At 52.6% G+C, this 26378-nt stretch overlaps 2 protein-coding genes across 5 annotated transcripts in view; one reads left to right on the top strand and one right to left on the bottom strand.

The window, feature by feature from the left end:
• Nucleotides 1-15018, bottom strand: part of MTMR14 (myotubularin related protein 14) — a 33956-nt gene extending 18938 nt beyond the window's left edge. The window contains exons 1-9 of one of the 4 annotated variants that reach the window (XM_017820570.1): nucleotides 15001-15018; nucleotides 13003-13142; nucleotides 7668-7776; nucleotides 6575-6650; nucleotides 5784-5844; nucleotides 5135-5257; nucleotides 4531-4604; nucleotides 1769-1839; nucleotides 1083-1157 (exon numbers count right to left, since the gene is read on the bottom strand). In XM_017820570.1, coding sequence (XP_017676059.1) covers nucleotides 1083-1157; nucleotides 1769-1839; nucleotides 4531-4604; nucleotides 5135-5257; nucleotides 5784-5844; nucleotides 6575-6650; nucleotides 7668-7776; nucleotides 13003-13142; nucleotides 15001-15003 — 732 coding nt within the window. In that variant the 5' untranslated portion in view covers nucleotides 15004-15018. Of the gene's footprint in view, nucleotides 1-1082; nucleotides 1158-1768; nucleotides 1840-4530; nucleotides 4605-5134; nucleotides 5258-5783; nucleotides 5845-6574; nucleotides 6651-7667; nucleotides 7777-13002; nucleotides 13143-13219; nucleotides 13405-14200; nucleotides 14234-15000 lie in introns of those variants that run through there. The other 3 variants (XM_017820569.1, XM_017820567.1, XM_017820571.1) reach the window with 3 other exon arrangements.
• LHFPL4 (lipoma HMGIC fusion partner-like 4) lies at nucleotides 14804-24470 on the top strand. The gene is made up of 4 exons (XM_017820580.1): nucleotides 14804-15373; nucleotides 23649-23885; nucleotides 24091-24107; nucleotides 24349-24470. Exons 1-4 carry the CDS (start codon nucleotides 14968-14970, stop codon nucleotides 24355-24357), a joined length of 669 nt encoding a protein of 222 aa, XP_017676069.1. The 5' UTR covers nucleotides 14804-14967; the 3' UTR covers nucleotides 24358-24470.
• The last annotated feature ends 1908 nt before the right edge of the window (nucleotides 24471-26378 follow it).

The raw sequence follows: 26378 nt of genomic DNA, 5'->3' as shown, positions 1-26378 counted from the left end.
TCTGAAGGTCTGATTTCAGATTGCAGATATTGCTTCTTGTGCAGCTCTTCTTCCCCAGACTGAAGAGTGCTTTAGAATCAGTATTTTCTCCCTGCAAATGTACTTACACATTAATCAAGTCAACCCTCCATCACCTTAGTGATTAGCTAAACAGACTGAGAACTTCAGCTTTGAGTGAAGCACCTTCTCCAGTCCTCAAATCATTTCTGTGTCTATTTATGACACCCTCTTCAATTTTTAATATCCTTTTTAAAATACTGGCTGCTCAGTATTCTAGTGAACAATTTCTAGCCATACACAAGCTGTAGTTCTATTAGTTCTGCTTCAACACTGCCAGGCATTTTTCTGTGATTCTACTTATGCTGGCACTTAAACAGTATTTACATCACTGACAACAAACACTGGCCCTGCAAGGGGAGCTCTGCTGGTTCTGTGGTGTTTCCAGCCACAGAGCACAGCAATGTGACACTTTCCAGCACAGTCAGTCATCACAAAACCTGGTAGGTCCACTGATGTGTGAAATGGAGTGCACTAATCAGTAGTATAAGGTGATACTCCCTGGTGTGAACAAAGGTAAACCTCAAAGCCCGGGCAAACATAAGAGTTCAATTACCATTTGCCATGCTGTCACAGCAATCAGGAGTGGAGACCTGCCACAGTCAGTTAAGATTTTCTACTCGTCTCCCATAGGACAGGTACCTTGCACACCTGTGAGGAAGGTGTCCAGTCACTCAGCTCTGCTCACATACAGGAAGGCTGACCTCTCTCAAGACTCCCCACAGACAAGGAGGTATGCCCAGTGTAGAGCTGAGATTGAGAACAAGTTCCAGTCATGTCCTTTACCTTTGTTAGCAACCTATCTCCCTAATGGATTGCAAAGTTTCGAAAGCTACAGAAAGAGATTTGACTTTACAGAGCTTTTGGGTAGAGGATTTCCACTGCCATTCTGAACAGCCTCGCCCCCACTGGGATGGTATGAAGTGAGACAGATTACAGCAATAGGAGCAAGCTAGACTTCAGATCTTTACTGATCCTTCCTGAATACAACTCTGACCTCCCACAGAGGCATCCACTTTGCTCACCTGGTACTCACTCCAATCAATATTCAAAGACTGGGTCAGAGAGACTGGGATACTTAATGGAGCATCTACATAGTCCTGCAAAAAACCCAAACACAGCTGGTCAGAGAAAAGTCATGACTTGAAGGGACTGAGTTCCAGAAAAAAAAACAAGACAACAAATGCCAAATGGTTGGCATTAGAAGAAAACACCTCAGCAAAGCATCTTTGGATGCAAAAACTTGAAGAGGTAAGAATTAACTCATAAGACTCTTGGAAGGACTAATGGACAAGAGGAGCTTTTATGAGCTCCCAATGGTGAAAGTCAGGTATATTAGTTTTTGAATTTCTGTAGGGCTGCTCCACTCAACCATCTTCTTCAGTAGGAGACAGAATATGAAGACGGAACTGAGAACAGAAGCTATCAATAAGATATCAAAATTTAAAACCAGAAGCAACCCATACCTTCCATCAGAGGTCAAGCACCATAGACTTCAGGATAATGATTCATTTATTTTACATATGAATTTTCAAATTAATAATCTAGCATATCTTCATTTAGATAATTTCACTATCTGTTTTGTTTGTCCTAGTGGTTTCCTCCTTGTGATCAGAAATAGGTACATGACATAGACAATTGCTCAAAAACTGTGAGGCAAGACTTAAGCCCAGTAAAGCTCACAGCTCTCCATTTTGTAACATCCACGTACCTGTTTCCAGTTAAATATGAGACCTTCAGCTGTATAATCCCGGTCTTTGTAGTCCTTAAAAAATTCACAGCCTGCAAGAAAAAGAGATAATGAACAACTGTTCAGATAACCGGTATCTAACAAGTGAAGTGCCCTGTGGGACTGGAAGTGCTGGCAGCCCCGGGCTCCAGAACACCAAACCAATCAAAACTGCTGCCTGTGGGAAGAGAAGAGCAGTAATCATCAGTACAGTGTGCAGCACTCCCTCCAGCAACAACAGCCCAGGGCACTCAGCAGCGAAGACACACAGCAAAGGGCAAACTCCAAACACAGCAAACGTGGAATCTGAGGGACTGATTTTGTTCTTTCCCAAACAAGTGGTTTCACAAAGGGAGTTATGGTTTGCAGGGCCATGGACTTTTGCACCAATCTAAGGCATCAGCTTGACATGCTGAGTGAGAAGGAACCAGCAAAAGAAGGTGTTGGCAGAGCCCTGGGGAAAGCCAACTTTCACAGGGCACTGCTGCAGGCAACAAGAAAGGGCTTTGTCAGAGGTGGCTGTGATTTCTCTCGCATTTGAGTCTCCTCTTTCAAACACACGATTTGCCCCATCTGAAGGAAGAAGGTACATAACCACTTCCAAGCCCTCCCCTAAGCCCTTCCCTCCTGAAATGTGTCCTTTGGCTCTGCTCCTCTCAACCAACCATTTGAAGTCTCTGCTGCAAACTGCAGTCACTTAGTCACAGCTGAGCAGCACCATTAGCACTGCGGCTGCCCGCAGGCTACACAAAACACCTCTCCCAGCACGCTGTGTGTGCCCCAGCAGTGCTACAGCACCAAGACACCCCTGTGCCAGGCACAGAACACAGAGATTCCCACCCTGCAAGTCTCAAGTAACTCCAATGGCAAAAAAAACCCCTCTTTGTGCAAGGACAGGACTAATCCTCAGAAACGCAGTCAGGATACAATCTGTCAGTTCAGATTTAACTCCAATTAAACAATGGCTTAAAGCAAAAAATGGGGGATTATGGTAGTAAGTGTTGGCATCTATAAACACCAAAAGCTTCTGCAGATGTGCCATTTTAACCCAAGTCTTTCACTCCAGACAGTTCTTACTCTTTGCTCAGTGAAAAACTGTCTGGATGGCCAAGCCCAAAGAGTGGTGGTGAATGGAGTTAAATGCAGTTGGTGGTTGGTCACCAGTGGCGTTCCCCAAGGCTCAGCACTGGGGCCAGTCCTGTTCAATATCCTTATCTATGATCTGGATGAGGGGATCGAATGCACCCCCAGCAAGGAGTGGATTCACCATCCCTGGAGGTATTTAAAAGCTGTGTAGATGTGGCACTCAGGGACATGGTTTAGTGGTGGTCTGGGCAGTGTTGTGTTAACAATTGGATTCAATGATCTTAAAGGTCTTTTCCAACCAATACGATTCTACGACTCTCTATCTGGACACTGCCTCACCCACCTAACACAACAGGATCTCAGAATATCTTCAGAAACAAATTACAAAACAGAAATTCTTCCAGTGCAACCCTGGAAACATAAGCAAGAATGTATTTGGCCAGTCACTAGAGGGGTTGCTGATCCTTAGATGTGTATGACAGCATTCCCCCATGGAACAGCACTGCTGAAATCAGGCAACATCTGCAGGGAGGATTTCCAGTTTTATAAGGTTTACTTCTAGTGTGGCAGTGAAGAGCTGCTACAAAAAACCAGCTGTCCCAGATGGCAGAAGAGGAAGGACCATCTGAATATTGCTTACCATATGCAGATCCTCATACAGTAACAACTCTGCAGCTTAACTCTATAGTCACTTCTTCCTCATTCTTTACAGCCCTACAAAAGACCAGTGTACACTGTCTCTCTCACGTTCCAAGTCTGGTGAGGTGTGCAGCAGCAACATATATCTGTGCTATTTACTTCAGAAACCAGGAATACTCTTATTTCTGTGTATCTTGGCAACCTGCACATCAATTTCTCATTAATTTCTGTATAAAAGGAAATAAACTTTAAAAAAAATGTTTAAGGGCAACAACAAGCAATCAAGGAAAAGTTTGGGAACAGGATCATCCACAACAGTTTTGCTGGGTTTTGTTTTTTATTCCCTTCCCTTTCTTTATGCACAAGGGAAAAAGAAGAGTCTGCAGACAGACCTCAAGCACAGCAGCCTCGCATCCTATCCTATTGCTCAGCCTGAGATCAGCAGGCAGGCAGCAATATTCAGTTCATCTGTAAGAGTGCAAGTGACCCAGCAGTGGTTGCTAGGCACAGGGACAGATATAGCCAAGGAGACAGGCTGGATTGGGCTGAATCTGTTGTACGCTGCAGGCTCAGGTGAACTGTTCTGCCTAGCACTGAGGATTTCTTACAGTGGAGCTCTGGAACACTAGACTAGAAATTACCCTTAAGAATTGGGTTTTTACATAACACAGAACAAGATATGTACTTTGCATCAAGTAGTATTTTGTTGTTGCAGAGATGTCAAAGGCCACCTTAACCGGCTCCACCTCTGGGACTTTTTCTCCGTGCCTGAATTAATAAGAACTGCTGAAAAATTATTTTGTCATCTCGAAGAGCGCCTAATGCTGACTCACACTGCCAGAGCATCCAGAATCATTGCTCTGTTCTCAGTTTAAAAGAGCTTCTCTCCAGAGGGAGCATAGGAAACATTCAGCAAGCCAAAGTCACTTCACCACACACACACACAGAGTTATTTCCCAGTCCTCAGAAACGGATTGTCACCTGTCCCTTGGGATTCCCTCTGGACATCATTCCTGTACCTGGGTATGGGATGGAGAGAAGCGTGAAATCAGCGTAACGTTGAGCTTTGTCCACCTTCTCAGAAGACGTCACACTGCACAGGACAAGAGGAGAACAGCAGATATTTGCGGAGTATTTTTCACACAAACACCAGCACCCAAAAAGCTACGTGTCACATCTCCCTGCACGATGACTTGACTCAGTAGTGAGCAGGGGTAGAACTTACTCAACACATCCAAATAAATAGGTATAGCCCAAAATCACTAAAGCTTTTCTCTGAGAGAAGTAGGAGAAACATCTACCTCTGTTCCTATACACAAGCAGAGGGTTCCTTTGCTCTCCTCCTTATGAAGGGGTGACTGTCTCATCACTGTAAGTCCTACACAAAAAAACCACTCAGACTGCAGAAGACAGAGGAAGGCAGCTATCTTGCCCATTGACACGGCTTTCTCTGGCGTAAAAGCTTGGAGTTCTCTTTAAACCATCAACTAATCAATCCTGCTGTAGGACTCTTTCAGGGAGTGCTTCCAGGATGCTGAGTGCATGCCTGACAGCAATTCACACCTAAGGGCTATACTACCTGCAAACCAAACCCCGCACAAAAACAAATGAACCCAGACTCACTTCAAGCCAAACTTCACCTTCTTGTTTTCCACCATCAGGTCACAGATGTATCGGACAGACAGGTATCGAAGCAGCTTGATGTCGTGCCCTCTGACCTTGTCAAACAGTTGGGAATCTGCATTTCTGCAAGACAGAATGAGGCAAAGCAAGGTGAGCATGGAAGACCGACCACATTGAGTCTGATTCTTTGCACAATACTGCCACAGTTCTTCCCAGAACCACTTCTAGCCACAAGCTGCATAGCACGAGCCTTGTCTCCACAGGTCTGAGTCAGACTCTGCAAAGAACTGACACTGTGAACTTTGTGCTTATGGTCCCTTCCCCCATCTCACTCTGTTCTTCAGAAAGCACATAAGATACAGAACAATTTATCCAGCCTGGAAATGTACTTTTCGATAAAGTAAACATGTCTGTGCAGTTCAAACACCTTTTTAAATAGCTCTACATATTCCTGTCTCCAGCCCTTCCCTCTGGCAATAGATTAGCAGGCTTCAGTTACACTGGGTTCAGCCAGACGTTAGAATTCACGACTGGTGATGGTGTCAAGCCCGTGCCTAAAGCCCAGACTAGAAGAGAGCAGAATTGAGTGGCTGAGCCAGTCAGTTTATGTCCAAATTCCCTTTTCCCCATCCCACTGATGCATACAAACCTAAGCGCAGGATCTTCCTCAGAAATGTCTTCTGCATCTGCCCAAGCATCATCAGAACCTCCTGCAAGCAAGGCAACAAGAACTGAAGCTTGTGTAAACCAACTCAATCCCCAGTCTGACAAGATATGTACACACATGAAAAGGTTGTGGCTTGGTGCCCTCTCTTCACATCCAAGTGCTCCCAATGGTTCCCCACATTTCCTCTTCCTGAAAAGCCTTTTTCTAATGTAGCCCACTCTTCCCTTGTCATTGCAAAGCACCTAGGCAGGTCAAATCCATTACTGACAGCCAGAGAACACACCAAAAATGTTACAGTGCTTTGTTAAGCCAAACTTCAGCTTCCACACTACAGACACACACTACTCCCCTAAAGAGTTTTCCCTGGAGTTCAGTATATCTCACCATTAGTAGGATTTGAATCCCAATGATTAGTCAAGCAACAGCAAATTCTAATCCTCTTTCTTCCATTACTTCCATCCCCGATATTTGGGAATCAGTGCCCTGAATCCTTTGGGATGCCTTACTTGCCTACATGCTTCCTGTAACTCACTCTTCAGCCTCAAGTTCTTTGGTCATTGTTTCTTATGAGCTGTGGTGTTCTGTCCTGTAGTACCGTGCTTGGAAATAGGGCATGAGGTTTCAGTCTTTGCTCTGTTATGCAGAGCCTGATACAAGCAGGTCCATGCTAGAGCTCTTCATCAACTCTTGGGAAGAGCTTGCTTTGTGTAGGTCACTGTGCCAGCACTGACCAGTCTCACCAGGCAGACAGTGACAAATGGCCCCTCACTCACCTGAGAAGATATAGTTGTAGCCAGTGCGCCCATAGAGCTCTCCCCAGCCGGCCAGAGTTGCTGATCTGCAAATATGCTGGAGGAAGATTTTGTTATTAACCACACAGGCTCCAGGAGTCTTTCCCTTATCAGGTCTCTGGTCTATCTGCTGACACGTTCCACAGAAAGGTTGGCACTTACAGCTATCGCCTCTCTGCAGTCTCCCCTCCACCCTGGTCCAGATAGAGTTCTCTGAACACATCAAACTCCCAAGTGCCTTTATCTGTAGCTAGTTTTTAAATCACATTTTCATCTCCAGATCTCCAGTTCACTAATACAATCAGTTCCTGTCAAGTTAGCAACATCCATGCTCTCTTAATACCCTGCTTGAGCCTTATTTCCACATTCCTCTGGATGAGATTACGAAACTCTGGGCAGTTCACTCCTGCAGAAAAAGGTCAGCAGATGCAGCCCACAGTGGCATCAGTCAAGCTAGATTAACATTGTCACAGGTATGATTTCACTACTCATACAGTGTTTCTAAATTGAACTAGGAAAACTGAATTAAGCTACTTAAATTCTAAATGAGACTATTCCTACAGGGCTTCCACATAGTTTAAGTAATTCACATAAAAATGAATCTAATTTCACTTTCTTACAGATCCCCTTGCAGGGAAGCCCACACATTCATAAGACCATTGCAATCTTGCTTCTCCAGGGAACAGACAAGGGAAGCTTCTTTCTAGAGAGAAAAGTTATTCAAAGGAAGCTCACTGCTGGGAAGTCTAAGGGGCTGAAAGGGAAATAATTATCCTTCCCCTCCCAAACATCAAATATCTTTAGTCCTTCAGAAGGGACACATATATGGAGAAAAAAATCTTAGCTCTTTGGTGCAAGGCTTGGTGGGGAAAAATAGCCCAAAGTCCCCACAGATGACTTATGTAGCCTAGACAGCAAATGCTACCTACTACTACAGGCTGCCTGCTGGTACCTAAGCACAGATTTTTACAGCCTTTGGAAAGGTGGCAACTGACTGAAGACATGGCCACACAGTTCTTATGTTGGGAAGAAAGGTCATTTTTTACGTAAAGACAGGTAACCCACAAAGCTTTACCTTTCCCTTGTACAGAATGACAGGGCAAACAAAGCGTCCTCTACACCGTGCCATCTTACTCCGGTTGATGAGGTCCTGCAGTTTGCCAACCTGCACAGTGCTCTCAAACCTAGTGGGCAGAGATTCGGGTCAGTACACAGAGCATCTCCTCACACACCCTTCAGCAAAGCTGCCACAGACACCCTGGGCTGCAGTCCCCACCCCCTTCCCCTAGAAGCCAGCTCTGAAGTTCACAAGCAAGAGGACACCTCTTTGAGAACTGCTTCTTCTGCTGTACAACACGTAGAGACACTTCTCTGTCACCTTTTCTTTATTTTGAAAGACCAGTGCACAGTACATGACAGCAACATCAGGGGCTGGCAATATCAGCACCATCAGAAGGGTCTGATGCAGACTAACATGTGGATTACTAGTGAAGGACTGCCGGAGTGAGACAGTGCCTACAAAAATACATGTTCTGCTTTCCTCCCCATCACCTTCCCATCAAAGTAGCTCAGCACTACCATCCCAGTGAATTCGCTATCAGATTGATAGCAATTTTTCAAGGAAAAATAAATAAAATACAGAATCAAATCTTGAACGCTCCATGAACCTTAGTTCTGGTCACTCAAGTACTTGTGTTGCCAGTTAATTAAACAACGGTCTGTAATTCAGCTAGTGGGTTGAGCAGGGTCCTTAGATTAATGTCAGCTGCATCTGTATAACTACATTTTGTTTGGTTTTCTGCTTTAAGTCAAAATAGAAGCGTGTTCCATGTTGGGAGACAATCTGGAAACAAATTAAAATTGCTGCAATTTTTCCTGTAGTGTCTACATTTGATAGAAATCCAAACTTAATTCTGAACTACACAGGCCTTGATTTGCCAAAAACAGCAAATCAATGCAGGGAGGACTAAAGTTGCCATAATGAATTGGAGAAGCATCCAGGCTGACATAATAGAAACCAGGTGAAGTCTGGACATACAGAACTGCATGGCCATGCACTTAGAGATGTTTAACAAGAATCTCCAGTAGCCCTTTCCCAGTAGTGGAGCACAGTAGAACAGCCTAGATGAACTGGTTGTCTCTGGATCCTCACACATTATCAACATGGTAAGTCTGAAAAAAGGGAAAAATAAGATCATAGGAAATTCCCCAGAGGGATGGAGAAGTACCAGCATTACTGTGCAGAGCACAAGCTTTCACCTAAGGCATCTGATCCTGGTGACCCACCCCTGCATGAAAAGGCACAGCAAGATGAGTAGGATGGCCAAGGGACAGTCCATGCTGCAAGAGAAACCACCAGGGAGTGACTGGCAGAGCAGATGAAGCGAGGACACAGCTCTTCAGGGGGAAGGAGAGAACAAGGGAGGAGGAGAACTCAAAGGCAAAGAATAATGCTGGCCTAAGAACAAATTAATACCTTTGTGCCAGAAGTTAAAAGAAAGTTGCTAAACTTCAGAATCAGTGAGAGTGTGGAGCAACATACCAGCAGCTGCCATTCTGGGAAGGATTAAAAAAATTAACCTATTATTAACAAGGAAATTGATCTGCTTGTGGAAAAGATTATACAGGGTGGTGGCAGTGGAAGGAGAGAAACAGCAAAAAAGACCTTCAAGTCCTACATTTAAAAAAAAAAAAAAAGGAAAAAAAGAAAAGGAAAGAAGGAAAAAAATTCTCAGAATTAATGGAGGCTTAAGTTTATTCACATTTCCCTGCACACACAACTATTTTACGGTCCAGCTCCAAAGAGCTTTGACATATACCAGAATTTAAAGAACAAGAACCCACGCTAATCTTCTTTAAACGCTGTGAATGTGAGGGTACTAATTGCAAAGACAGGAAAACGTGAGCAGTGTGAGAAGAGATGCCTTTGTGTATAATTCCCACCACCAAACTATTTTGAAACTTGGAGATTGTGACGCACAGATTTGGTTGTGGGGTTGTTTTTAAATGAATGCACGCAATCAAGAGACATATCCTGCACTCTGCTCCAGTTGCCTTTATGTTTCCTTTGCAAAAGAGAATACAGATGGAAACAAGAACTTTAATACAGTGTAACCAGAATAGCTCCATGGCACTGCTTTTAAGTCCAGAAGAAGGGATTCTGCAAAAATGCAGTGCCTGAAAGATCAGAAATTGTAAGAGAAGTGCATCCCCAGGGGCTGAGACAAGACAACAGGTTTCACCTCTCAGCACACTCACTGCACTTCCCTGGAGAGGCATCACAGCACTGGGGAATGATTCTGAGCAGCTTGGCAAGAACCCAGGGCATGGGGCAAGCAGGAAGCCAAAACACCCCACTGGGGACACAGAAGGATGAGCCCCTCTCCCAGGCACACCACGCCTGCACACGCTCTGGAGAGACCTGCTCTGCTACCTGTTATGGATGTGCTACAAACAGGGCTCTCAGATCTTCTCATCTCAATAACCATCATCAGTAAAGCGAGAGATAAACATGAGCTAGAGGTAAACATGGTAAACAAACACAGTTGTACCGAGACTATTGTAGTAAGGGGAGGGCTGACCTGCTCTGAAGAACAGGTGTAATGCTTTTACAGGGACTAGTGATTAAATGCAATGTAAGTAGGAGTAAAATCTACTGAAAAAGGTTCAAAAAGAGCACTCTTCAGCAACATGAAAGAGCATCATTAAGGCTGTTTGGCACAAGGCAGAGAATAAGGTAGAAGGAATAACGTGTGAGTTTTTTGTTTTTTTTTTTTTTTTTTTACCTTTTGGTGTTTGTGGTAGAGGGGTGGAGGGGATGTTGTTCTTCAGAAATTTGTTTTCCAGAAGATACTGCTGGGCAAAGCTTACTTCTTGACCTCCCTCCACCCAAAATCAGACCCCAAACCCAAAATAATCTTTTTAAATGCAAGGGAAACATGTCCTGTAAGAGCAGCAACTGTTTTGGCAACTATTTTAGATAGGCCTGAAGCAGAGATGCTCCTCTTTGTGTGACCATAACAGCACTGGAACAAAGTGTTCCTCTTATGTTGCTACATTACACACGACTGTGATCATATTCATTTGGAGTGCAGACACATAACAGGATCATCTTGTAAAACCAAAGATGTGGCCTGTGACTGAGATTTGGACATTTTCATTAAGCACAATCACAGTAACTGCCAAGTTATGTTGGGTCTGGAAAGCTGCTCAGCGGAAAAGGACCTGCGGGTGCTGGTTGAGAGCAAGCTGAACATGAGCCAGCGTGTGCCCAGGTGGCCAAGGGCATCCTGGCTTTTACCAGCAATAGTGTGGCCAGCAGGATCAGGGTAGCGATCGTCCCCGTGTACTCAGCAGTGTGGTGAGGTGATATCAGAGATTTCCAAGCACAGGGAAGGACTCCTGATATCAGACACACTCTGCTACTTTTTGTGACTCCTCACAATCAGCACCTGATCAAGGGACATGGAGACTAAAAACACACATGGAATTCCTCCTGCACCTCCCTGGATTTCAGAGTAGTATTAGCAAACTTTGACCAAGCAACATCCTTTCTTCCCCGGGCTGCCCAGCCACAAAACGAACAGGATCAGGAAACTGATCTGGGTTAAAAGTATCCATTTTTTGCTGGTTCCCCACATGCTCCAGAAGCAGGTGTTCCAGCAGAACCAACAGGGCAGCAGTGTTTGCACAAGTGAAAACTGTTTCCGAAACACCTTAGGATTCTCAGAGGTGTGAAGCCTCAAGAAGATCTTAGCAGCTGATTAAGAACATTACAAAAATGAAAGCAGAACTGTCCAAGGCCGGGCTGGATGGCACCCTGAGCAACCTGGTCCAGTGGAAGGTGTTGCTGCCCCTGGCATGGGGGATAGAACCAGGGATCTTTAAGGTCTCTTCTAACTCAAACCATTCTGTGGTTCTACGAAAGGCAGCCAAAGACACACAGTCCTAGAGGGAGTGTCCTGCTCACCGGAAGAGGTTCTTGTGTTTTGTAACACAAGAAGTGCAACAGTCTCTATGTAATAATTATTCCACAGCCATACAATGATGAAACTAAAACCTGAATTTGTCTAAAGATCACTTAGCAGCTTTTACAGAGAGTATTGCCCAGAAATCAGGAGAGGGATGATAAAATGTAGTCTGTTTCCATGACTCTCTGGGACAGCAAATCAAGACTTGGAGAATGAGTTTCAAAAAAGTTAATTGCCACTGCTGGCTTGCACAAGTCACAGAAGAAAATGGGGCATCAAGTGTGAATACTCTTGTTTCGAATACTTGTCAGAAAAATTAAGCACCCTTTCCTCTTGCAAGAGCAGGAAAGCAGAAGCATTCGGTTTCTCTTCCCTAGTTACATTTACTGCTTCAGACTTCAGTTTCCTGTTTTTTGCAGCAAGGGGTTTAATCTCTTCTAATCTAATCCAACCATCAAGCAGAAATTCTCCCATCTGACAGTCAGTTGTGACTGGTTTCCAAAGATCCCCTCCTACAGCACCCAGCCCATGTGCCAGCACAGCAGGTGCTGTTTTGCTGTTTGCCTTCCTCAGGCAAAGCAGCTGGACATGTGAGGGGGACTTGGTGATCATTCTTTTGAACATGTTATGCTTATCATGGGCATGCAGTTAAGACTGCAAAACTGCGTTATGTCTTGTTGGAATTAAAAATAAAACTGAGATGCTGTGGTTGGATATGCAGGGAGCAACGTGAGACCAACGTGATCCTGGGCCTGTGGGTCAAAGTCCAGAAATACGTTGGCTTAGACATGCATCAAACTCCCAGGAAGCATTTCCCATTAGCTCACTAGACCTCAGTGCCCACTGACCCGCCCTTTGCGGTGGGGAGAGGTGAAACAGCCTAGAATGACAGAAATATCTGTCCAAAATGCCTCGTCTGCCTAGTCCTTATCAGACCCCGTGCCCCGAGATGCTTTGCAGACTAAAATTCCCCACATCAGAGGCCTTGCAGTGAGACCACGGGCACCTCATCAAGAGAGGGCGAGCATCGCACAGTCTCACTCTCAGCCTCGAGCCTTCGGACGAGCTGCAGCAGAGCAACCACCAGGACCCAGCGCTGTGCTCGCCTTTACTCCAGGGCCACATGCAGCGTTGCTGGCGCTGCCCTGGAGCACCGGCGCTTCCTTTACACCCCTCCTTACAGGCTCGGTTTTCACCACGGCAGCCCAGGAGCCCCGGGGCGCTGGGAGGAGCCCCACGGGAGCGCGGCAGCCCCGGGAGGCAGCGAGGGGAGCCCTCGGAGCGGTGACACCGCCGGCTATAATTAGCGCAGTGCAGGGCTTCCCCCGGACAGCAGCGGCGGGCGCGAGGGCTCCCCGGGACAACGACAACAACAACAACCACCACCGCTCCGGCGGGTGTGAGCTGTGCGGGGCGGGACACGGGGACCGGGGGCCTTACGGGTCGCGGCCGGCGTCGCGCTCCAGGAGGACGATGTAGCGCGGGTAGTGGGCGCAGACCTCGCCGTGCAGGTTGGGGATCACGCTGTAGCGATAATCGCGGCCGAAGAGCTCCAGGCACCGCCGCTCGATCCGCTCCACCTGCGCAGAGCCACCGCTCAGTGCCCGCCGCGCCGGGACCCCCGAACCCCGCTCCCCCCGAGCCCCGGTGCCCTCACCTTGGCGGCGGCGGCGCCGCCGCCGTCCTTGGCGCGGTACTGTGCCCGGGAGAACTCGAGCAGCAGCTCGGCCAGGGCGCGGTCCCCGGAGCCCGCCGGGGGGCAGCCGCGGGCCGCCGCCGCCATGGCCGCGCCGCTCACCGCCGCCGCCTCGGGCCCATCGCCCCGCCCGCCGCTTTCCGCCCGCCGCCACCGCCCCTTCCGCCCGCTCCGCCGTCATCGGTGAGCGCCGGGCCGCGCTCCGCCCCGGGGCAGCGGGACCGCTCGGGGGGGAAGCGGACTGGGCTCCGCATCCGCGCGTAGAAAGACGGGGCAAAGGCTGTCTAGGCGTGCGCAGGGCGCTGCGGTTCATAAAGAACCCCCTCCTGAGGTGTGGCCGCGCACACCGAGCCGGTGCCGGTCGGAGCTGCGGGATGAGTGGTACCGCGGAACCCTGCTTCTTGCAGGGGAACACAAAGTGGTTTTCATCCGCGTTTGTCTGACTTGCAAACCAGCTGCGAATCTTGACAAGACTTGAAAGAGAATGAGGCCCCTGGAGCATTTTATGACAGCCGAGTTTAAGTGCAGCTAAGGCGGTGCATCTCGGCACCCTGAGAAAGAAACTGGGCCGAGGTGGTCTGGTTTCTGCTGGGTTTGGGACCAGTGGGAGGCTGCCGGGACGGGGGCAGGACTTTGGAGGGCACCTGCCGGCATACAAGTGCCTCGGGGTGACAGCCCGGCACACCTGACCTGGCACAGCCGTGTACCCTGGCCCTGTCACCACACCTGACCTGGCACAGCCGTGTACCCTGGCCCTGTCACCACACCTGACCTGGCACAGCCGTGTACCCTGGCCCTGTCACCACACCTGACCTGGCACAGCCGTGTACCCTGGCCCTGTCACCACACCTGACCTGGCACACCTGACACACAGCCGGGTACCCGTCCCTGTCACCACACCTGACCCAGCGCACCTTCTGTACCCCGGCACTGTCATCACACCTGATCTGGCACAGTCATGTAACTGGCCCTGCGCTGTCACACGAGAGGTTCTGGGTCGGGTCTCGCTGTCCCAGTGCCACAGCGGCGGCAACTCAACTTGCTCCGTCCCCACCAAGCGGGTGGGGAAGCTCTGCTCCCCGCCCCGCGGGCTACGCCGGGCACTCGGGGGGTCGGAGGGGGTACGGGAGGATGGACACCCTCCCTGCGGGCGCGCTCCGGCCAAACGCACCCCCCGGGGACCCGCCGGCACTGACCGGGCCGTGCTCAGGTGCTGCCCCGGGCAGGGGCGGACCGGGGAGCGGCCCCGGGGGAGCGGGGCGGGCCCGGCGCCGGCTCCGTCCCGGCTCGGCGACCCGACCCGAGCCGTGCCGAGCTGAGCCGTGCCGAACAGTGCCCGTCGCGAGGCGACCCGAGTCCGGCCGAGCCCGAGGCGGGCGCAGCCGAAGGCGGCCGGAGCAGCCCGATCCCTGGGGGGCGCGCGCGGCGGGCTCGGCTCGGGCTGGGCTGGACTGGGCTGGGCTCGGCTCAGCACGGCCGGGCTCGGCTGGGCTCGGGCTCGGCTCCGCAGTGGCGGGGGGCGCGCGGCCGCGCGCGCGCGGCGGGAGCGCGCGGGGCGCAGAGGCGGCAGCCAAGATGGCGGCGCGGGTGTCGCAGGGCCCGGCAGCCCGCGGGCGCTCTTAGGCCGCGGCCCCCCCCGCCCCGCCGACCCCGGGCGGGCCCCCCGCCGTCCCGGCCCCTCCCGCCCTCCGGCAGCGGCGGCCGGCAGGATGCTGCCCTCGCAGGAAGCCTCCAAGCTGTACCATGACAACTACGTGCGGAACTCGCGCGCCATCGGCGTGCTCTGGGCCATCTTCACCATCTGCTTCGCCATCATCAACGTGGTGGTCTTCATCCAGCCCTACTGGGTGGGCGACAGCGTCAACACGCCCAAGCCCGGGTACTTCGGGCTGTTCCACTATTGCGTGGGCAGCGGGCTGGCGGGCCGGGAGCTGTCATGCCGTGGCTCCTTCACCGACTTCAGCACCATCCCCTCGGGCGCCTTCCAGGCGGCCGCGTTCTTCGTGCTGCTCTCCATGGTGCTGACGCTGGGCTGCATCACCTGCTTCGCCCTATTCTTCTTCTGCAACACCGCCACCGTCTACAAGATCTGCGCCTGGATGCAGCTGCTGGCAGGTACACTCCGGCACCGGGAGCACCGGCACCGGGAGCACTGGCCTGCCCCGGGCCTGGCGGCGGGCGATGGGCGGGGGGAATGTGGGCAACGCCGGGTGTGGGGCACTCCGGGAGGACCTGGCACTGGTAGTGGGGTCCCTGGCTGCAGGGAGCACCGAGGTTGCTCAAGGAAGCTGGGCTGGGTCCAAGCACTGCGGGGCCGTGGTTCCAGGATCCAGCCTCATGGCTTCTTGGGACACCCAGGCCGGGTGCAAGTGCTGACAGACTACCAGGAATGGGCACCAGTTCAGGACACTGCCACCCAGGGCTCCCTAGTATCCCCTGGCCACAAGCAACACTAGGGCTGCCCAAGAAAGCTGGGTTCTGGTACAAATACTGGGTACGAGTAACCATACAGTATCCCAGCCAGGAGCCAGGCCCAGGACATCCCAGGACTTCCTGAGACACCCAGGGCAGGCACTGGCACTGACAGAGCACCAGGAACAGGTGCTGGCACTGATGCCCGGGGCTCCCCAGGCAGAGGTTGGCTTCAGGGAACACGGGTTGCTCAAGGAAGCTGGGCAGGGTACAAGCACTGTCGGGCCATGGGGCATACCATCCAAGAAGTGTCTTCAGGACACTCCAGGACTTCCTGGGACACCCAGGCCAGGCATTGGCACTAACAGAGCACCAGGAATTTGCACCTGTTCTGGGCTCTGGAACCTGTGGTTCCTCAGGAAGGTCTGACTCCAGGGAACCGCAGGACTCACTGGGACACAGCAGGAAAGCTGGATCAGGGACCCCCCCTTAGGGGATCCCAGAACAGGCACTGGCCCCAGCCACCTGGGCAGCCTGGAGTACCTCAGGAAAGCTGAGCCAGGCACTGGCCTTGGAGTACCTCGGGACATCCTGGGCCAGGGACCAGCCTTGGGACACCCCAGTCAGGAACCAGTGTTGGGATACCCTACAACAGGGACTGACAGAATCAAGGACCAACTGCAAGATGGCCTAGGACACATTGGACCTGGGATCAGGCCCCTGGGGATGCAGACACCCCGGGACAGTCCCCATCAGGGACTAGCCTTTCTGTCAAACCAGCCCCAGGGACATCCCTGAGTAAGGGATGTCCCCAAGGGATACTCACTTTAGGGGAATCCCCAGTGTCTGAAGGAACCTCATCACTGGTAGGAACCCATGCATGGATCTCCCAGCCCTGTAAAAGCACCTGTGCACAGACAGACCCTTCAGCTCCCCCTTAAAGACATGTTGTGCCCAGGCCCCCTCCCTCCCACATCATGAAAGAGCTGTGAGGACAAGCCTTTTGAGCTCTCTCCAGTGCTTCCCGTGGGGGAACATTATACATTTACCTTGAGGTCTGCTCAGGCATGACCACAGGCTCAAGCCCAGTCATTGCCCCCCAAAGTGTCCCTGTCTATAGATTCTCCTTAGCTCCCTCCACAAATTAAACCCCATTGCAGATGTGCCCCAAGACCCTCATAGACTCACTCCTCAAAGTGGCACCATACAATAACCCTTTCTCCAGAAGAGGACCTAATGCCTATACTAATAAAGGATCCTGAGTATCTCTTGTGCACAGACCTCTGAGCTGTCCTAACAGAGAGTCTGTCCTTTTTGGAGAAAGACCCTGAGAACTGATGCTGAGCTTTCCCTGGTAGGGGGATCCCTCACTTCCTTCTCTGTCCAGTTTTATGAACTATAGACAGACACTGTTACTCTCCACTACATACAAAGTGTGAATAGACCCAGAGCTTCCACTGGAAGGACCCAGAGCAGCCCTTATTCCTAATGAAAGGACCCAATCTGTCCCCTCTGTGAGCAGGGCCCCAGTCATTGATGTGGAAGGATATAGCCCCTCTGTGCTAGGGCCTTGCAGCCAGCCCAGCTCTCTCCCTTGCAGCTGGCTGGGGCTGGAAAGCCTGACCTCTCGTCACCCAGATCAGGACCACAGCCAGACCAGGAGCTGCCTTGGCTTATCAGGAAATTCCCTCATCTTTAATTTTCCCTGTCCTGAAGATTTATCAGTTTAAAGCAAGCTCAGAGCCCAAATCCTACCGATGATTGTCAGCAGCTTAATCAAGTGGTTTGGAGCAACCCGAGTGCTGCTGCTGCACAGGGAGCTGTGTGGTGGAGGGCACTGCACTCAAGGCAGCTCTGAGCTTCCTCCCCATTGCCTCCTGTCCTGCCTTGGCTCAAGTTTGGGTGGCCACAACAGCACCCTGTGCTGTCAGCTCTGGATACCCCTTGTCCTGTATGGGGCTTGTCCCTGCTCACACTTTGCACCTTGTTGTTACACATGCGTTGCTCATAGTGGCACTTGTGAACCCCAAGCGTGTGTCTTGCTGGGGCCATGGATCAGCTCCTCTGGCTCCAGCTGGGCCAGGCTGGCTCAGAGCTCTCCCACAGCAGCATGGCTCCGTGGCCTCTCTGTGCTGGGGAAAGTCCAAGGCAGCATTAACAGAGGTTGTCCCTGCACTCTGCCTGGAGACTGGACAGCACAAGAGAGCTACTGTCCTGCAGGACAGGCTGGTGTCCCTGTCAGGGAGGGCTAGGACACAGAGGTGGTGGAGTGGTGTGTCCCAGCAAGGAGTCTCATCCTGGAGCATTGGGCAGGGCTGAACTTCCGCGGGCATGTCAGAGACAGCTGCAGGTGGATGTGTTACCTTGTGCATGGAGGAGGAGTTGCTGTGACCCATGGAGCACACACAGGGGCCAGATCTCATGAGTAGGGCAGTAGGTGGCCCGATGCAGGCTCTGGCACAGCATGGTGGCAGACTTCGGAGATTCATCTGCCTGGGAGGTTGGAGGGTTGTGCCAGAGGAGAGGGCTTGGAGGGGCAGAGAAGGGAAGGACATTCCTCCTGCCTCGATGAGGCTTTAGCTGAAGGAGGACTTGCACTACTACAGCAACAGTGAGACTCAAAGTCTCTTGGTCTCACTGGTGAAAACCAGGTAACAAGGGGACTAGCAGAGAGATGGGGCAGAGGTGTCCCCACCCTGTCCCTCTGGAACGTCCAGTGCAGAGTACAGGGCTGCTGAGTGTGGGCATGGATGGGCTCGGCAGAAGAGAAAAATCGAGTGCAGGAATGTGGGGGAGGGGCATGAGGAATTCAGGATCTCTTTCAAAAAAAAAAAGTTTAAATCATCAATGTCTAATTAGTGGACAGCAATCAAGGCAGAGTTTAATTAGAGCTTGACAGAAAGCTCCAGTTCAAAAGCCACTGCCCCCCTAGGAGGAAACTGGATCTAATTAAGAGGAAAGACTCTGCTTTATCGCAAATAGAACGTGGCCATCTGCCCTGTTCGAAATCCCAGTAACGCAAAACGAGATTTTGCTAAATCCTTCTGTTACAAAACCAGAGATGGGCCCTTAACATGAGCACGTCAGCAACTGTGTGACTGACAGCACCTGATGCCACCTCAGTACTCAAAATCAGTGGAGGAGCTCCTTCAGAAAGTCCCATGGGATGATGCTTACTTGAAGAGAAGTGGGCTGTGACGGTAATCCCCCTTAGGATCCATCTGCAGAAGACTGGAGCATAGGAATACACCCTCACCACGTACTGGGGAGGCTTCCCAGGAGTCTGAGCATTTCCTCTGATTCCCTGATCCTCTGCTGTAGCATAAGGCACAATCACCCTGTGAGTTAACTCCAAGCTTTGTCTTGGTGCCCACAAATAATCCGGAGTAAGAGAGCCCAACCACCTCTGTGTGACTGCATCCACATGCTTCTCATCAGGACAGTCACTCCGAGTGGGTCCAGGGTTCTGTTTCCAGGGGGTCTTCAGTTTTGTACTTACAATCTACTGAGGGTCAAAAGAGGCAGGCAGCTGAGCACACCATCCCTCTTGCATGTAGGGATGGACTGGCCACATTTTAAGGTGTTTCCCTGTGCTTCAGGTCCAGCAGTCAGTGTGGTGAGACCTTCCAGCTCCCCTAGGGATGCATGATGTCCAGGGCCATGCCTTTGACAGTAGGGCTGGGGTTTGTCCTTATCCATAGCACTTTGGAGTTGACTATGCCATGTCCAGGCACCTTACCTGATGGACAATCTGTTAATACATATCCATCTGAGCCCTTTTCTCCTTTGGGAGACTCCCTTCAGAGCTACACTCACCTCTCGGATGGGCCCTTCCGAGGGCTGGGAGCAGAGGCAGAGCCCTGAGCAGTGACTTCATCTTCTGCATCTGAGCCGTGTTTGCCACCTTCTGAGTGGGGACCCCTTGCAGGGCATCGTTCTGGCACGTCCAGGAAGAGGAGTGCTGAGGAAGCCCATTGGCAGATGCTGGGCTGTGTGTGGCAGGGCCGTGTGGTGTGGGTATGTCGCCTCAGCCCCAAGGGAGAGCAGGGTCTGGCCCCAGCACCACAGCTCCGTGGTGCTGGCAACGATGTGGTGGCTCTGCTGAGCCACATCTCAGGCTCATCTTCCTGACTGGGACTTGCTGGAGAGCCAACTCCTCTCAGAGTTTGAGGTTTCAAAGCAATTGTTTTCATGGATATAAAAGTCATTAATTGATTTTCATAATGAAAAAATTTGAGGCAGATTCCACTGCTCCAAACCAGCTTGGAGTGTAACTGGGACAGCTACTGGGAATGAAACTGCCCAGGGAGGTCATGGAGTCTCCCTCTCTGGAGACATTCAAAACTCACCTGGATGCATTCCTATATAACTTGCTCTAGGTGACCCTGCCTCAGCAGGGGGGTTGGACTGGATGATCTCCACAGGTCACTTCTAACCTTAACTATCCCGTGATTCTGTGATTCTGTCCTGTATCCTCAAGCCCTTTCTCTGTTCAAGGGAGAAATATTGCCAAAAATATGATCTTTCAGGTGAACCACTTCCACCTGCCGACCTTGCAGCAAAAATTACATCACCGCGAAAAAACTTAGCCTTTGATCAATTACCGTCTTCTGGCCCCCAGAAAAGCTTTCCTGAAGACTCCCCCCTCCTTCCACTGCCAATCCTGCCTTGCAGCGGGGACAGGAGCAGGGATTCAGTCTATTCCTTGCATCCAGCCGGCGCCGTGTGCTCCGCGGCAGCAGCCCCGGGGTTTGCACGGCAGCGCGTCCCTCCCGTAGCGGCTGTTAATGTGCCTGTGTACTCGCAGGGAGGGGCTGAGCCGCGCGTTTTGGAGCCGCTCGTGTCCTGGAGCTTACATCCCTTAACTGTTGTTCCAGATAAAGTAACTGTCAGTTCTGATTCATACAAACTCATAACTCTATTCTGAATCCTGCTGATTTTTTGGCACGGAAACAGCCTGTGGAGCAAAATGCCGTAAGGGAGCTCGTGTCTGTGTAAATGGCCGGTGCTACTCGTCCTGAGCACGCTGCCCTTAGTGTTCATTTATTTTTGAGGGATTTCAGTTTTTGTGGGAAGGAAGGGCAGCTGTGTTTGTCCCCTTTCCCTTCAGTGATCAGCTCTCAGGAGGTTTTCTAGTGAGAAGCAGCCACTCCAGACCCCAGTATCACAGCCCAGCCCCTGTTCCCCAGAGGCTTGGGGCTCACTGTCCCCACACCAGGTTTAACAAGCCCCTTTGGGCCCCAGTGGTTGCTGGTTCCCCCCCGTTACCCCACATTTTCCAGTTTGCGTGTCCTGGGGCGGTGTGATGCTCTGTGTGCCCATGTTCAGGGGGAGGCCACATCTCTCAGCTGCAGGGCATGTCCTGAGCTTCTTCCACCCATGGGAGGCAAAAGCAGTAAAAGCCAGTCTTCACCCACACCTGCAGACTAAACTGGACAGAAAAAGTGATTAAAAAATCAGATTTTAATGCTGCAGGCACAGCTGCTCAGGGCAGGTGCAGTACTGGGATAGCCGTGGTACTCAGCAAACATGGGGCTACTCAGACAAATTAGCTAAATGCACCTTGTACCAGGAGATGTTATCCTGCCGGGAGGAGCTTCCTCTTGTGTTGCAGCCTGAGTCATAATGTTACATTCCCTTTGATTAATTTCTTTTGCAAGGATATCAAAAGCCCTTGAGATGCCCGTTTCATTTCTAGAGGACCTTGACAAGGGAGCACTGAGGAGTGGGAAGCCATGAACCAGCTGTAAAACCAAGCCAAGAAATGCTAGTTTTTCCGGGGCCAGAACCCCATCCCCAGCAGGATCATCCTCCCTCCGCATACACCCTCCCCCAGTGATCACTGAAATGCCTTTCCAACTGGGAAAACTCTAGAAGAGGGAGTTGGAGCCCAGGGCCTGGGAGAAGGATGGCAGCTGTGGGGTGTGACAGAGTAGCCAGTCATCCTTGGTGCCACTGGCAGTGAGGACTCGCACCACACCCTCAGAAGAACAGGAATTAAAAGCAAAATGGATGGGAGTTGGGTTATTTTTTCCTCTTTAATAGTGGCTCTAGTAGGAGTCATCACTTGGTGTTTTTCTTGTGGTTGCAAGGTGTAGAAATAGGTTGTTTTAAACAAAAATCAAGGTTTTCCTGCAGGTCTGCAAGGGATCTTGGGGCATTGGGAGGCAGGTGCAGGCAGAGCCCCAATCTTGCACCCCTCAGAGCTGTTGCAGAGGGCAGTGCTGAGGCCTGTGGACTATGTGGGGATCCCCTCCTTGTTCTTGCTCCACTCTTCAATGTCACTCCTTGCTGCAGGCACGGGAAGGTGTTTCCAGGACATCGGGCGGGCTGGGGACATGCAGAAAAGGGAATTGCTTGTGACAGAGCAGAGGACTCGGCTTGCTGCTGGGAACATGTAGGACAGATGGGAAGAAGAGAGCACTGAGCTGCTCTGAGCTGCAGGGACAAACCCACCCCCTTGCCAGGGATGGCCACAGAGCACCTTAGCTTGTTTCATACTGCGCTGCACTGGGAGCTCAGTGGATCCTAAAATCCTCTTAGCATCTTGCTTTCACAGGGAACAGTCCCTGGCACAGGTTTGCTGCACCTGCTCCCCTTTATTTCAGGCCCTTGGCTGAATTAATGCCATCCTGCCCCAAGGTGCCCAGGTCAGCATCAGGCCAGGCTACACCTCACCATTTACCATGCAGAGCACGGCGTTGGTGCTGATTGTACTTCCTTGCAGAGGGATGGTTTTGGGCTGGCCCAGTCCCAGCAGGCAGGGAGCTCCCCCAGACACGCTGTGCTTGGCTGGGAGTCCCTGGTGACGATGTACTGGAGGTGCCAGCTTGTCAGCTCCTGTGCAGCCATGCAGTGCCAGGGTGGAACCAGGGCTGTGCACGGCCCTAAATCAGCATGCAGGGCTCACCACTGCCTACAAAGACACTTCTACAGAGCAGGTTTGTGATGTGGATGGAGGAGGCAGAGACCAGGCAGCAGCTGGCACGTGACATTATGTACCAGAGCACAGACTACTCACCTCAGTGTCCCTGCTCTTTTCTGGGTGCAGCTTATCAGGATGCGAGGGCAATACCTGCTCCTAGTGTGATGCCCCGCATGTGCTTCTCTCCCTCCTGGGATTTTCCTTCCCTCCTGAGAGCAGTTCAAAGCACGTGCCAGCACCCGGACAGCTTGTGCCAGACCACTAGCTGCCCTTCCCTGGGGCCACTGCTACAGCACTCATGCCTGCAGGGTGTTTGCTGTCCCTCCAGCAGTAAGGGATGGGGAGATAATTCCTCACTGGTGCTGGCAGAAGCTTCTTGGTTCTTCCCTAACTCAGGGCAAAAATACCTGCAGGGCACCCCAGCCAACATCATTACTATTTTTAGCCTTCCCGGCTGATACGGACAAGGAGCTTTTATACTTGCTGTAGTTAGAAAAAACGTCACCTTCTTACCTTGACAGTCACAGGCTTTGTGTTGGCATTTCCCTCCGTGTGTTCCCTGATGTCTCCTTGCTCAGCATGGAGCGTGCAGGATGGAGGCACACTGGGAAGGTGACCCCTCTGGGAGCGGTGCTTGCAGGATGTGTGGTGGTTGGGTGTAGGGGCTCCTGGGGATGACGATCCTCTCAGCACGCAGCATCCCTGCCTGCAGCTCCTGCCTGGTAGCTCCTGCCCACATGCAGGGAGTCTGCAGTGATGAGGAAAGCCCATGGGGAACCACTGATCCTGTGACTGATGCTGGAAGAAACCAAGACCCTAAAGTTCCCATTTTTGTGTGGGCAAGATATGGGGCAGCCAAATCCAGTGCAAATCCAGTCCCTGGGGCTGCTGGGGCAGTGGTGGCTGTCTCCTGCCACGTCACCTGGCTGTCATGGGGCCAAGGTGGGCTCCCTGACAGGCGTGGGCTGCACTCATGGACCGACTGGGGGGCTCAGTGCCTGGCACTGCCACCCCGTGTCCCCTCTGATGCCTCCTCTCCTCTCCCCCTTGCAGCGCTCTGCCTGGTGCTGGGCTGTATGATCTTTCCTGATGGCTGGGACGCAGAGACCATACGGGACATGTGCGGGGAGAAGACAGGGAAATACTCCCTGGGCGACTGCTCCGTGCGCTGGGCTTACATCCTGGCCATCATCGGCATCCTCAACGCTCTCATCCTTTCCTTCCTGGCCTTTGTTCTTGGCAACCGGCAGAACGACCTGCTGCACGAGGAGCTCAAGACAGAGAGCAAAGGTGAGAGCCACGCTGCCGAGGGGCTCGGGGCCCTGGGGGGATCGTGGGTGGGAACAGCCTGGGGGTCTTGGCCCCTCCAGCATCCTGAAGAGAGTCCCATGGGCTTAACTGCCACCTACAAAGCGGAGCAGGCTGGGCAGGGTGGGAGCGGAGCGGGGTGCCGAGCCTCTGTCCTGCCTGACGTCCGTCTCTTCTGTTTCCACAGATTTTGTTGGCACTGCGGTAAGTCTTGAGTGTCACTGTCCTGTCCTCTGGCCCTGTGTGTGGCGTGTCTGGGTGTGCTGTGTGGCTTGGGATGGGGAAACCCTGTCTGTGAGGGCAGCGAGGCTGGGGACAATGGGGAAGGGAGGAAGCAGGGACAGGGTGGGGCGCGGCAGGGATGGGGACAGGCATGTGCTGATGGCACGATGGTGCAGTAAGACCTGCCCAACACCGTCCTCGACCCGCTGTGCTCTTCCCACAGAGGATATAAGGCCGACCGTCCGCAGCAGGACCCTCTTCCCATGGCCGGCAGCCTGGGCGCTCCCTCCCTCTCTTGCCCTTCGTCTGCTGCCAGCGGCCACACAGCGTCCCGCGCCGCCCCCCGGGCCCCGCCGCCCGCGCCAGGGATGCGCCGCCCGCCCGCCGCATCCACGGCCACCTCCATGTCCACGCCGGCACCGCCATCCCACGCACCCCGCCAGCTCCGCACCCCGCGCTGCCCGCGGGCCGCCGCCGGGGAAGGATGCCTGAAACGCGCTTCGTTCAAGAACAGCATCCAACTGCGGTTTTGTTTCAAGGAAAAAACAGTCTCGGAGTTTTTAACAGATTTCTACATCCCCAGGACTCCTGACCTGCTGCCTCCCACCCGAACGCGCACCCAGTGACGCCCCGTGCCGGCTGCTCCGGGTCCCGGACCCCTCCCCACTCCCATTTTGTACAGCTCCGTGATCCTGTCTCCACGGCCAGGGGACCCGGTGGCCGGGATAGGGCCCAACCCCTACTTTTACATGTAAATTCATATTCTCTAAACAGGGTAAAGTGACTCGAATCCCCTCGCCCCCCACCCCGGGAGCCCGGCCCCAGGACGCGGTGCTTCCTGGCGTGTGGCCGGGGCCTCGCTGCTGCCGGCCATGGGACACCCGACACGCTCCGCCGCTGAATGTAAGCCCTGGTAAGTGGGAGCAGCTGAACATGCAAAACCCCCTGGGCGGGTGCCTCCCGCCAGACCCCTCCCCGAGCCGGCCGCGGGCTGTTGCCAAACGCCTTCCCTCCCCATACGGTGCTTTATCTCCACTGGTGACGGCGTGGCCGGGGGTACCCAAGCCCTCCTGTGCCCACCCGGCCTCCTGGCTGCACCTCGCTGTCCCGCGGGGAGCCGGGGGCAGCTGCCCGGCTCCGATGGCCCCCACACAGCACCCCAGAGCCGGCACCGACACCCCGGCGCGGGCGGCCGCAGCCCGGTTGTGGCTCTGCTGGCCAGATCGGTGTGTGTGGGCTTCCCCTGGCCACGGGGGCTTGGCTCACCGCAGCCCTCGCAATGCAATAAAGTCCTCAGCACTGGCCGCGTCTCAGTGCGAGCAGCTGGGGCTCCTCGCAGGGCCCCGGGCAAGGGAGGGCCCCCAGGGGGCCCTGGCAGGGCTGGACCCAGGCACTGGGCAAGGCCGGGGAGCAGGGAGCAGAGTGGGTCTCGGGATGGGGCCACAGAGCATGCAGGCTGCTGAGGGACGGCATCAAGTGCTCTGCAGGAACCATCGCCTCAGCGGGCACCAGGGGCTGGTGGGAGCAGGTAAGTGGTGCCCTGAGGCCCTGCAGGGTGGCAGTGAGGGATGGAGCTGTGCCGAAACACCATCTGGATCTGGGAGCCAAAATCACCTGGGACGGCGTGGGTGCCATGAGCCTGGCGGTGCCCACCTCCCTCCGGCAGCTGCCCCCCTGGAACGAGGTCAGCAGGAACCCCCTGCGCCTGGCAGCACCTGGGCCTTGCCAGCTTGTGAGTGCTGTTGCCAGCTGAATTGGAAAAACAAACCAAGAAAAATCAGTGGAGAAAGGAATACAGTAGCTGTAATATATCTGTATTTTAGTACAAAGTTTGATACAGTGTTTCACAAAACCTTATTGAAAAATATAATTCAAACCAGACAAGCTCGGAGCCCTGTGGTATGGGGAGGGTTGGGATGGGCTCCTGCCAGCACTGCCAACACAGAGGAGGTGGTCTGCAAGGAGGTCAAAGGACCCCACATGAGTGTCTGAGCGGTGGTGGGGAAGGGAGGGTGGGGAAGGGAGGGTGGAGAGCCCTCCCTGTGCCCAGTGGGGTTGAGCCTCCACCCGCATGGCCAAAGCAAGTCCCCAGGGAAAGGGTCCCACTCTATGGCAAGGCAGGAGGTGGGGCAGGGATCCCATCCATCCTTAGGAGCTTTTGTGCCTGTCCCTTCTGCCACGAGTGGTCTGTCAGCTCACAGGCAGACACAGGCTGATAGCAGCCTCCTGAAATTCATCTAATGTGTCTTGATG

This window comes from Lepidothrix coronata, unplaced genomic scaffold (assembly GCF_001604755.1).
Source record: "Lepidothrix coronata isolate B3197 unplaced genomic scaffold, Lepidothrix_coronata-1.0 Scaffold84, whole genome shotgun sequence".
Taxonomy (NCBI): Eukaryota; Metazoa; Chordata; class Aves; order Passeriformes; family Pipridae; genus Lepidothrix; species Lepidothrix coronata.
This window is presented reverse-complemented; position numbering and strand designations above follow the sequence as displayed.

Bases quoted from the DNA above. Each gene is read 5' to 3' on its own strand.
- LHFPL4 (XM_017820580.1), top strand. From the start codon at position 14,968: ATGCTGCCCTCGCAGGAAGCCTCCAAGCTGTACCATGACAACTACGTG. The intron at 15,374-23,648 runs GTACACTCCGGC...TCCCCCTTGCAG, and splicing joins CTGGATGCAGCTGCTGGCAG to CGCTCTGCCTGGTGCTGGGC.